The sequence below is a fragment of the Botryllus schlosseri genome, chromosome 14, assembly GCF_051294905.1.
Source record: "Botryllus schlosseri isolate E-star chromosome 14, Bs_hap1, whole genome shotgun sequence".
Classification (NCBI taxonomy): Eukaryota; Metazoa; Chordata; class Ascidiacea; order Stolidobranchia; family Styelidae; genus Botryllus; species Botryllus schlosseri.
Genome location: NC_137249.1, coordinates 12,654,951 through 12,667,026, shown reverse-complemented (window position 1 = coordinate 12,667,026; position 12,076 = coordinate 12,654,951). Strand labels below are relative to the sequence as shown.

The 12,076-nt window shown below is 40.7% G+C and overlaps 1 protein-coding gene across 2 annotated transcripts in view; it reads left to right on the top strand.

Annotated features, from left to right (window-relative positions):
• LOC145456059 (uncharacterized) overlaps positions 1-11,452 on the top strand; it is a 29,877-nt gene extending 18,425 nt beyond the window's left edge. For both annotated transcript variants that reach the window (XM_080334092.1, XM_080334091.1), the window contains exons 7-12: positions 2,574-2,680; positions 3,683-3,800; positions 6,550-6,723; positions 7,025-7,122; positions 8,029-8,235; positions 9,792-11,452. In XM_080334092.1, coding sequence (XP_080190218.1) covers positions 2,574-2,680; positions 3,683-3,800; positions 6,550-6,723; positions 7,025-7,122; positions 8,029-8,235; positions 9,792-9,939 — 852 coding nt within the window. In that variant the 3' untranslated portion in view covers positions 9,940-11,452. The remainder of the gene's footprint in view (positions 1-2,573; positions 2,681-3,682; positions 3,801-6,549; positions 6,724-7,024; positions 7,123-8,028; positions 8,236-9,791) is intronic.
• The last annotated feature ends 624 nt before the right edge of the window (positions 11,453-12,076 follow it).

Below are 12,076 nucleotides of genomic sequence, written 5' to 3'. Positions count from 1 at the left end.
AATTCGACATGGTGGACAAAGAGATTTCAACTGACTCGATACGATTTCCGTCTCACTTGAGTTGACGCGAAATAATCCTTGTTAAAACACCCGTGGTTACGCGTGGAATGTGGACTCGTGGAGTTGAACTGTAAATGTCTCCAATGCTTCATTACGCAGTTTCGAGAATTGCGTGCGCCCTTGTTATCGGTAAGGCAGATTTCAGCACTTATCGGTAGCATCTAAACATATATATCCGCCTGGTTTGATCTAGGTTACGATTAAGGCACGACGAAGGATGAATTGAATATCACCCCGTTCTCGTTATCACACGTGAATTGCTTGCTTGTTTGAAACGCGTCGACTGTCTGTATGCCAGTTAATTGGAACATGACAATTGAACTATTTAGCGTCGAACCGCTAACGCTGGTTACAAGCAGGGTTGTAACCGAGTCACAAGTCAATTCTACTTTTATAGTTTGGACTCGAGTCAGGTCGAGTCCTTTTCACTTCACCGAGTCAAAGTCAGGGTTCAAAGGTTCGAGTGCGAGTCACAGTGTTGTGACTCGTGTCCGAGTCTAAGTCATTGTGTCCACTGTTCATTTTTTAGTTCAATCGGGTTCGACTGACTCTGTTTGGTTGATATTGAATGCTGCGTATTCATAATATACAAACTTTCCTCACTTAGCACGGTCTCTGGCCCTATTTTACCAACACCAGTGCTGATATACAAAATGCCAATATTGTGGTATAGCGTACTATTCTTCGATGTTACAACGAAAGGCCCATCTTGGCGGCCCGATTCTCGAATCAAATGGCTTGGTCGAGTGATGCGTAATCACTCGAGTACAAGTCGAGTCAATACACAAATTTGAGTCATTTTTTCGTATTTTAGAAAATGACTCTAGTCACAAAAAATGCGACTCGAGAGTCATTGCAACCCTGCTTCCAAGTTGGTTGAAGATTTCATTTTGTGGATCATATTGCGCAATGTGCATGGTTCTAATTAAGTAACAGAACAGCGGAGAGAAGTAGCTACTGATTATTGGGCAAGATCGTGTGTGTGGATGATTCGATTCGTGTATTAAACTATACGAGTAGAGCAGTGGTTCTCAACCATTTTGTCTTCGCGGCACCCTTTTTGCACCGCCACAAGTTTCAGTACAAATTTAGCTCAATTATCGTACAACCGTCATCTGTCTTGTGCGAATATTAACTGTAGGGTAATGATGAACGGCAATAAAATGACATTTCTTGAAAATAACATCATACTACGTTATGTAGAAATTGAGAAAGCTTTTATTATTTCAAAGCGAATTCTGCAGCTGCATTTCTTGAAATACGCAGCCGAGTCTGAAAAATCCGCGCCTTCCATTTGATATGAACGATTGCCGAGTGTTCATTTCCACAACGAGGGTAGCGAATGTAATAATAATGCGTTACGCTTCCGACGACACCTTCGGGTATGATTCATGTCGCAACATATATGGCACCAAAATTGAGAAACATATTTTAATGAACATAGAGAACGTTATATATACTTACGACCAGCCTAGTCATTTCTATCTAGCAGCTCATCGTGAAGTTATTCTGAAATAGCTGGTGTGTATATCACAGGTGAAATTGGATTTTTGCAAACAAATTTTCCCAAAACCACATCAAAACATCTCTAAACAGCAATATAATTAGGCTATTGACAATTTGACGATCAAAATGAGTTTGTACAGTAGAACATTTCATCTCCGATGGCCATTCTGTTTATGCGGATCCCGTAGTTTTCACAGTTATGGAGCGAAACTGCCTCGTGATCTATCTAATTTTAAAAAAGACAAATTAGGTTATTAACCATTTTGCAAATTTGGAGGTTTTGCGGACCCCATGAAATGCTTCTCGCTCGGTCCCCGCTTGAGAACCACAGGAGTAGAGTATTCGAGTATCGCTGATTATGACGCCTTCGCCGTAGTAATGGTTTTAAAAGTTCCATTATGTGGCATTTTCGCGACTAGAAGAAAAGCAACAACTTTTACACGTCATCAACAATTATTCGGCATTTCTTGACCATGACTATATTTCATATGGCACTTTCTTACCATACTTCGTGTCGATCATTACTTCACAGAAATGTTAGGATTATTGCCATGAATATTTGTAGCTTCCTGCGACATGTTCTGGATGCTGTATTACGATCCAGGTTTCGAGGTTCACTGCAACCTGCAGACATATCGAAATTGAATTTCTCATTAATAAAATAACTCTTTAGTATCAAGGGTATGTCATTTCGTTAATCGAACAAATCGACAGTCCCTACTCGATTAAAATCATTACAATCGATACTCCATTCGGATTAGACGACTCGAATCGTGCCCAAGCCTAGCCATGGCTCACTTTTTTCATTGTTGTGTCGCTCGAACACATATTCTCACGAGTATTGTGGATTTGTGCGATTTTCGGCGAGACACCAGATGTGCCTGGGTTACATATGGTTGATATAATATACAGATCCATGAAAGAATATATACTGCTACGCAGTATAATGACGAGATACCCGATAAGATACCGATTTCTCTATCACCATATTGCGCCTTGTTTTCTAGATTATCAATCTTGGCGCTGGTCGATTCCCAATCATGGACGCTTTATCGCACGCGGAAATCTATTACGGAAAGAAGTTCGCAAAGGCCGACTGTCGACTGTATTACAGGTGATTCGCCGCGGTGCCTTATTTGCGCTGCGTTACGCGATCGCTATTTTTAGATATTTTCGACATAGAAACAATGCATTTACGGCGCAGCCGCCGCGTGTAGGTGTGGCACATTTCGCTACCTCGAAATTGATTTTTCGGCTGGTAATTCCCAAAATGTTGTGCTCGTTGTTAGAATTTCGCATCCTCTCCACTGTACTCATAAGTGGGGGCAAGATATGGGATTTGAAGTCCCTATTATAACTTTCTAAAGTGTCGCTGATATCAACAAAATGCAGTTAGGGTGAATAACGACAAATGTCTTTACTTATTAATTTAAAATTCTACTTGAAGGGGCACTGCACTCTAAAAATGACGTGGTCTCAAATTGAAGGGCAAAACTAAATAAAAATTTTGGCCGCAGCCGTTTTCTTCAGAACGCCGCTGTAATGGAGATGTAATTTATTGAAATTTCGATAGCAACTTCACGCTCCAGCAGTCACGCAGAGGTCGAACTTTATATCGTTGTCAGCCGATGCTGTGAAGGAAATATGTCGCACACGCCCTATGTCCTAAAGAAATAGAGTACACTAGGCCCGATTTTGACATAAATCTCCTGACTGAACATCTTCCGTTGAACGCGGTATCTAAACCAACTTGGCGTGTACGACATATTTCCTTCATAACATCGGCATCGATATAAAATTCGATCTCTGCGTGACTGGTGGAGCGTGAAGTTTCTATCGAAATTTTTATTCTGTTTTGCCCTTCAATTTTAGACCACATCATTTTTAGAGTGCAATGCACCTTTAAACACTCCCACTGTACAACATGGCGGTACTGCATACTTGGTATAAAACTGTCAGGCAAGAAGCGCTGTTGCCGCTCCCGAATTTCTGCTTTTGAATTGTGTGAACATCATTGTTCGTCGTTAAGAAGTTGTGGCCTGTCTGACATTTTAGTCCTGGCTTTATCTATGCCGTGTGCTAACAATACCAAGAACATTTAACTTTATTTATCAAGGCGGGACATATTTTCTCCGAGGGACGTGTTCTACTGCGAGGATGAGAGCGACTCGTTGCTGTTGACATTTGCTCAAGTGTGCGGCGGTGTAAAAGCCGGAGAATATTATTGTAAACAGGTACTGTAGAATATCACTATGGCAGATAGCGCGACTGTTAAACCTTTCCCGTGACTTTTACAATGTCTTAAATCCGAAAAGAGAAATACTGGTCCGAATTACGCCCGTGGGCTAGTCGCACTGTAGTAGAGATGTGGTGCGGGCGTTGAATTACAGAAACCTGGAGTCTATAGCCGTCACTGGCCACAGTGTTTTCTTTGCCATGCAAGGTATAATTAAGGCCGTGGTCACGACTTTTCCCTGGTACTCGGGTTTCTCTTTGCAGCCTCGATTCGGCAGTCGGCACAGTTACCTACGCCTGAATGCTGCAAAAGTTGCATTTGCACTTCAGTTGCTTCCTAATCTTCTGATATGTTTCTGTAGCTCCAATTTCCTACCGTGTATGATGGTTTCTCAAATGAACCGGTATCAGCATATATTACATTGTTATATCGATTGGAGCAGGTAGAAATATAGAAGAATGCGGTAAAATTAAGACAGAGGGAGGCGTCGAAATTGTTTGTGGTAGACTATATTAATCAAACACCCACCTAACACCCACCGGCCTGAAACAGGGGTCGGGAACCATTTTCGTCGAGTGAGCCGTATTGGCGCTAGGGTTGCATTTAAAACAAACGGTGTTTTAAAACACTTTGCTTAAAACATGTTACAAGCAGTGTTTTAAACAAAGGCCCTTTTAAAAAAATGTGTTTTTGTAAGTAGTAAAATTATGCCATAATTGAGTAAATACTTTCCAAAAACATGTTGTATATCGATATGGGATGGTTGGAACCCTCAAAATAGTCGGTTCAACAGCAATAGTACAGATGTTTTGTCAAAGGAACTATATTTACCCTATATTTTCAATTGTAAATGGCAATCCACTATGACGTCACAATCGAATATTCGTGACGTCATGGGTCAAAAAATGTTTTAAACAAGGGCCTTGTTTTAAGCATGTTCGTTTTAAATTGATTTTTGTTTTAAATGCAACCCGAATTGGCCCTATATTTTCAATATGCATCAAGTTGTATGCGGTTCAAACACCGCAACGAATGAAAATTCTCTTATAAAATCATATCCAAGATTACGCTGGATTTTGATTCGTGATAATCGTAATATTTCATAATTTCCAACTCCTATTTCTCTTGGAGGTATACGGCGGGCCATATTACACTCGCGAACCATACATAAGCAGGACAGGCGCTGAAAATGAAGTGGCAGGCCTCTGTATGCTTTACCATCCTGTGTTGGTTTAGTCGTTCTAAAACAGACGTGGGCAAAGTGCGGCCCGCGAAGCTATGCTGTGCGGCCCGCGAAAGGTTATTTGGAATTCAAAACATAAAACTTGGTTTTTGAATGACCAAAGCCGAATTCGTTCACTTTCAAGCCAGCTCATTCATATACCACGATTACACTGCCTAGGTACCTCGAGTGCGTAATCCAAATTTAAAATAAAGGCAATGTGGCAAAGTAAGAGTAGCAATTAAAGTCACAAGAAATCATATTCCCATATTATTGAGTTCAAGCGTTCTTTGTTGCCGTTGTCATTTTTCACAATATACGGTAGGTATTTCAAATTGCTACGTGATAGGTTTCCGAGTCTCAAATTCGTAAAACAAGTCAATCAGGGCTCGTGATTACTATATATGACTCGTCATATCTATCACCCACAAAAGATGAACGGGCATGTCAAAAAAGAAAGTCTCAAACTGAAATTCAAAGAAGTTTAGAGCACTAAATGTTTGTATACTGGGGTAAACCCGTCCTGATAGTTATTGCCGAGGATGTCGCCAAGATTAGGGATTTCAATTAATGTGGGTCTTATGACAAAACACGAAACACTCGGTAAAGGAAAGGCGAATTTCAGAAAATCTGCCAGCTTCACTTCACATCAATGCTATAGCCGGCTATTTAAGCTGCACCCTGCTCGGAATGCAGTGGCCAAGACAATAAGCTTTGTACAATCGCATGAAGCTTACATTTCAGTGCAGTGATTTTAGAAGTGGGTGGGCGTGAAAGCATCTGAAGGAGGGGTGCGAAGCTGCAGTTTGATGATTTTTTCTCGCACCCCGCGCGATCTACCCCAGCTCATACATGTTCCGCTGTGTTTTGTCCGACTTTTATCATTCAGAATTCTCTCATCAACAGCCACAGCCTTCCATGCCATCCATCTGTCCGTTGGGATGGCTATGGCATTGCACTAATTAATATTTTGGGCTATCATGATAAGGGCCGCGGAATTTTTCACTAACATAAAGGGAGGCGAACCTAAAGAATGTTTGAGAACCATTGTTTTAGGTTCTTAATATAATAACGAGAATAGGGGTTTAAAGAGTGTTAGAAATGTATCATGTTAACATTGTTTCGAATCATGACGGAAAATATATATATATATTAAAATTACCGTCACTTTCTCATTCACTGAGCAGCATTTACAACAATGTAGTTTAGAACAAAAATTAAAACACTCTGGAGAATATGGCTAAAAAATTTCACTCGGCCCGCCAACGCATTTTTTACTTCTCATTTGGCCCGCGGAGGAAAATAATTGCCCAACCTTGTTCTAAAATTACTATGTACATTAGCTTAGCGCTTCAATGTCTTGATTTGGAATTGAAGATGTCTACCGAAAAACCCGCAACAGATTTAGGCTTCTGTGGCCCGCATTGCAAACAAGTATGGACATCCAGGCCCCGGGTAATTCGGGGCAAAATATGTGTTTTGCGATGAGATGCAGGTGCATGAAGCGGTCTATTTTCCCTTATAGGCTCCGGACCTTTCGTTGTTAATCGCGCACCAGTACAGTATTCTATTCGGCGTCGAAAGCGTGGACGAGAAACGGGTCGGGAAGTTCTGCGAGAGATGTCTTCCCTACGACGTCTACAAAACGGACAAAAAGAATTGGTGTAGGATGGTCACCAACACTATAAACGCGCTGAGAGTAAGTTGTATTTTGTGCAATGTCATATTTTGGAACCCAGAAGAGTAATCTGATTTTAATGGTAGACATGACGATTCAGAACATGTAGCGCAATATAAACTCGAGTTTCCAAGTTTTTCGTTTGTGTGGAAACTATTGGTATTGTCAGTCCATAACTAGTAATCAACTTCCACTCAAGGAGTCCATGCAACTATTTTGGAATGACTTTTCGGCTTCGCTTACTCGGATTTATCTGGATCTAGTTTGCACATTGAATTTTACTTCGCGATCAAGGTGTGAGACATTTTTCAACATTTTTCAGAGAAAACAAGGCCCTGTCGTGGATCCTCGCGATATTATGGCTCAAGTGATACGATATACCATGCAAAATCTAAGCAAGCACTTCGCGCGAACCTACAGGTGAATTAAATTGGAGTTCTGCAGCTACATATATATGCCAACGGCTTGTACTTTCTTTGCACCATAGTTAGTATTCTGTGAACTTATAAGGTCTAGTGAAGTTATAAGCCTACCTGAAATGATCTTTTCAGGCCTAAAATATTGCGTTTAAGCTCCTTCAAGTGTAACCTAAGCATATCATCTTCAGTTTAATCCACCAATAGATATGAGCTATGACTTCGGGTTGGAATTTTACGCGGGAGTGATTCAGTTGGGGTTTTCGGCTAAAGATGTTGACAGGATTCATGACATCATGATAATGATATTTACATTTCATTGGATGAGGAAATTTTTGAAGTGCTGTATAAAAATGGATCGACATCTCTGTTAGACTTTATAGATTATAATTTCCAAATGAATCTTAACTTCTAATGGTAAACACGATTCAGTTTTGTTCTGCTCATGACCCTATAGCAAGAATGATAACCGGAAATATTTTGATCTATGCCCGGAGGGCGCTATCCGATGAGATATCGTAAATAGACCACTAAATTTATCTGTTGTTCTTAACCTTTTTATAGTCATGGCCACTTTCAGTTTTGAATTATATCCCGTGGCCCACGTCTGCTCGAAATACAGAAATGAAGTCTGTTTTTGTGACTTGGTAGCGGAGAGGAACCATACTTTTGAAGATTACCAGTAGTCTGGGATTGCGGTAAAATGAGACTTGCAAATCCTGCTCAAATCCTAAACGGCTGAAAAGCTGAAATATAATATTTTGATAGTTTGATTAGCGCTGTATTAATATGACATGTAAACAAAACTTTTCGCAACTTCATAATTTTCCAAATAACTATGTGGCCCACCCTAAAATGCACCTGGGGTTAACAACAACGGAATTAATTGACGCCTGATACTTTCTTGCAGCATTATGACATTCAATAAGGTGGGCAGCCTATGCACCTACACCAGTGACTTGTCGTTGACGCTGTCCCATGAAGGTGTCGTGATAAGGCAAGGAAACAACGTCAAGTTCTCAAACGAAGATTCTGCCGAAAAGGTTGTCACAGATCCCGTTGTATTGCTGGAAATTCCCGCGACGAGCTTGAAGAAAGTCAGACTAGACTCGAGCGAGTAAGTTGATAAGTGCCAGGATGATTTTTAAACCATTACGTGGCGTCACAAATCCATAGGTAGGCTAGTCATCGTTGGTACTCAATTATACCTAGAACTATATTTCCCTAAATTTCTACTCAAATATAAGTAGAATATGCGATTTCCCCGACATGCCAAAACAGCTGGTAGAAGTAGCAAATGGAGATCTGAAACGTATCGACATGGTCCAGGTCCACCATGGCCATGGATCGACACGTTGCATATTTTCCGTAGTCTAAGCAGGAAGCTACTTCAGAAATTTCATAGTGCATTTTCTAGACCGGTGGTTCCCCACATTTTTGTCTTCAGATTTATTCCTAGTCTTCATTCCCCACTACCCAAAATTCCTATATATCCTTTAAATAGGGTTACCACGTTTTGAGATCCTAATAAGAGGACACTTGCTATCAATTCTCAAAGCTCCAAGAAAACTGTTGCTTTTGAAAAATTTTCGGCTGATAGTATTGCGTTGACTAAAAAAAAGGTCATCACTTTGACTCGGCTCCCGATTTCTTACGAAACTCTGACGCTCGCCGAGTCGGAGTCGCATTTTTCGTGGCATTGAAATTCTTTTCAGAGAAAAAAAGGACAAATTCCCAAAAAAAGAGGACATTTAGGCGTCCTCCGAGGACACTCTCAATTTATAATTTTCTATCCATGCATTCCAGGGCAATCACCTGGTAACGGTAATCGCTCATGTGTCTCAGTAAATATGTAGACTATCCTGTATATAATGTTTACGAAATGAGTATATTCCCTACCAGAAACCATTCAATTCCCCTCCGTTTGGGAACCACTGTTCTAGACTAATGCACAATGATCGATGATACTATAATTAGTTGCAATTTTAAAAAATAGGCTATCTAAATTCAGAGCTGTTTTGTCAAGTTGATGTGACATTTTCACTCATAGAGATGGTGTAAAGATACTGACATTTACTCCTACAACACAAATTGATAGAAGTTTCCGTGATACGGGGCTGTTTCGCCCTGTCGTATGAAGATTTGGCTCATAAACGTGATGGCAACATACCAAAGCTGCTTTTTACCTCACAAAATCCGAAGTCCAGAAAGCAAGTAGTCGTATAAGTGGAAGTAGTCGAAAACATAACCACCTGAGTAGGTACTGCATGTACGCAAACCTATTTCAGTACTGCAAAAAGTAGAGTTAGGCTACTTCGTTACTGACCAGTCTGGCCACCTCTGAATTCTGTTGAATTATCAAATATCATGGCCCGAGAAATTTGACCTAATCGTCGGCACGTTTTGATTTCGCAACGAATTAGACCCGAAAATATTGTTTCCACCCTCACGAATTGCCTGCTTCAGATTATGGCACGTCTTGATTTCGCACCGAATTATAGGCCCGAAAATATTGTTTCCACCCTCACAAATTGCCTGCTTCAGATCATGGTATCTGGTATACATTATTTTACACAAGTTAACGTGGTCTTGTGATCAACACAACATGATAGTGACTCCAACAAGGCAACATAGGCACAGGCGCACTTCAAACTATGTCTCTTTCGTATACAGAATAAAAGTCGGCAGCATTCTGACAATCAGTGACATCATCGGCGGAAATTACGAAATCACCTCCGCGCACGGTCCGGAGATCTACGCAGTTCTGTTTCGATACATCCAAGACATCTCGACCGGGGCCGACAAAGAATCTAACGCTTAGTCAACGTACCGCGAGATGTCGCTCTATCCAGCATCAACGCTGCGTGACTTCCTGAACTCTATGCAAAGCCGCGAAGGTGTAAACGACCTAGCTTTCCTTCGATCATGCCATATCGCCAGAATAAAAATCTGGGTGACATCTATCAACTTGCCACTCATTGCCTCGCCTGTCGCCTCTGTTCTTCTCGAAAATCATACAGCCAAACGTAGGAGTTGGCTTCGAAGCAATCTATGGCAAAGGCCTTCTTCTCTGCCAAGCGACTATATGCTATTTACCTGTTCCTTGAGGATCGACGTCACGCATGTTACTCATTCCGCTATCATTTATTAATATTTCCATCTTAGTTCATTTGCTATGGCGTCATGGATTGTTTGATTGCATTGCTATTTCTTTTCGTTATTATCTTGCTACATTTATTGATAAGTCAATTTGACGAACCCGTGTTTACTCGATTCCGGGGTCGATGTTTATTTTTGGTAAATATTTTGCTTTGATTATTCTACTTTCAACTTACCGTGAAGAGATCAAGGATGGCAGTTTACGATCACAGGGCTTGGTACCCGAATTTGACTAATGTTTTTTCCCATATGTCAATTTGGAGCACCTATGGCCTTGCTTTTCCGATATCGAATGAATTTGATATCGGTTGTGTGCCAATCGCAACAACCACTCAATATTCTTCGAGTATATGAGGGAAAAGTTTTATCGCCGTAGCCACTAACCTCAGCTTATGATACGAAGATATCTTTCAAACTTTTCCTCGACGTTGCTAGAATGGTGACATAGGCTAATCCGCTTAATAGGTTCAAATGACACGCAACGTAAGGTTGAATAGGTCTACTGAAGGGAAGTGTCCTTTGTCACATTTTTCACCGTGCCTTGCCTGAAATCAGCTTCAAGTTAAATTGGTAGACTGGAAAACGTATGGATTTCTATATTTTCGAAATAATTTCGCTTGCTTCAAAACAAGAGATTTGTAACTGTATATCCCTCGACTGCTTGTATTGACAACTGCCTGACCTATTGGTTCATTCCTTCCGTGGCTCTAAGATGAATATTGTGTGAAGACCAAAGACATGACCAATCCATTGTCCCTGAAATAAGGCACGCTAGTTTGCGCAGACATTAACATCTAAATCAATAATGATCGTGCTAACATGATTATTAGATTCGCTAAGTTAAAGCCGTGTTGGAGTTACCAGATCATTGGAAATGGGAAGAATTGTCGCGCCATTAGTATTATGTGGCCATTAACGCAATGGTACTTTATATAAACGTCTACTATTCGGGGGGTACAATTTCCTCTATGATTCCGTGGTCATATAGGTAATGGACCGTAAGTCTTCCATGGACGAGTCGACGCAAATATCAGCTAACACGGTCTGTTTGTTGAAGTACTAATCTCGCTGATTCGCATATAGCACACTGTCAATAGGTCTCACGAAGGCTGCTCGAAATGCTTGTTTATTCACTTGGGATATTTTCTAACAATAAATTAAGTGATGGTTATGAATATGTCGGCGTTATTGACTTGAAGGTACCAACCGGTCTGTGTGCTCATTAGCGTAGCCAGCATAGAAAATTAGGAGTTGTTTGACGTCATATATACAGATACACGCATTTTTCCGTAACGCAACAATGTCATATTTCAATACTGAAACGCAGAATCTGAGGAAGACAGTTGGGCGCTATTGGATTGCCCGTTACCGATTCGGATTTCCAGAAGTCTACTATGCTGCACCTAACCTTTCTGTCTTCTATGGTCTCAGCAGTGACTGAATCAACTTTCAAGCGCTCGTACATCAATTTATCCATGGGTAGAGAACCGCATTCAAATGCATTCCAATTTTTTAATGTAAAAAGTCTAATAATATTCAATGAAACTCTGGGATTCTTTCTATTTCAATCTTCGTTGGGTGCCTCGGGTATTAGCCGGTTGATTTTCCAAGTTATAGCTCTCGGAAACTTTATCCTGCTCCAATTATGCGTAAATACATTTCGACTGACTTTTTATAATTAACTCTGTTTTGTACCTAAAACATAAAACGAAATGCAACATCAGGAATTGCACTCCGCCGCTGCCTAAGCAAGTCAATGTGATTTTCAGACGTGCATCGAGCTGTACCGCACCGAAAAT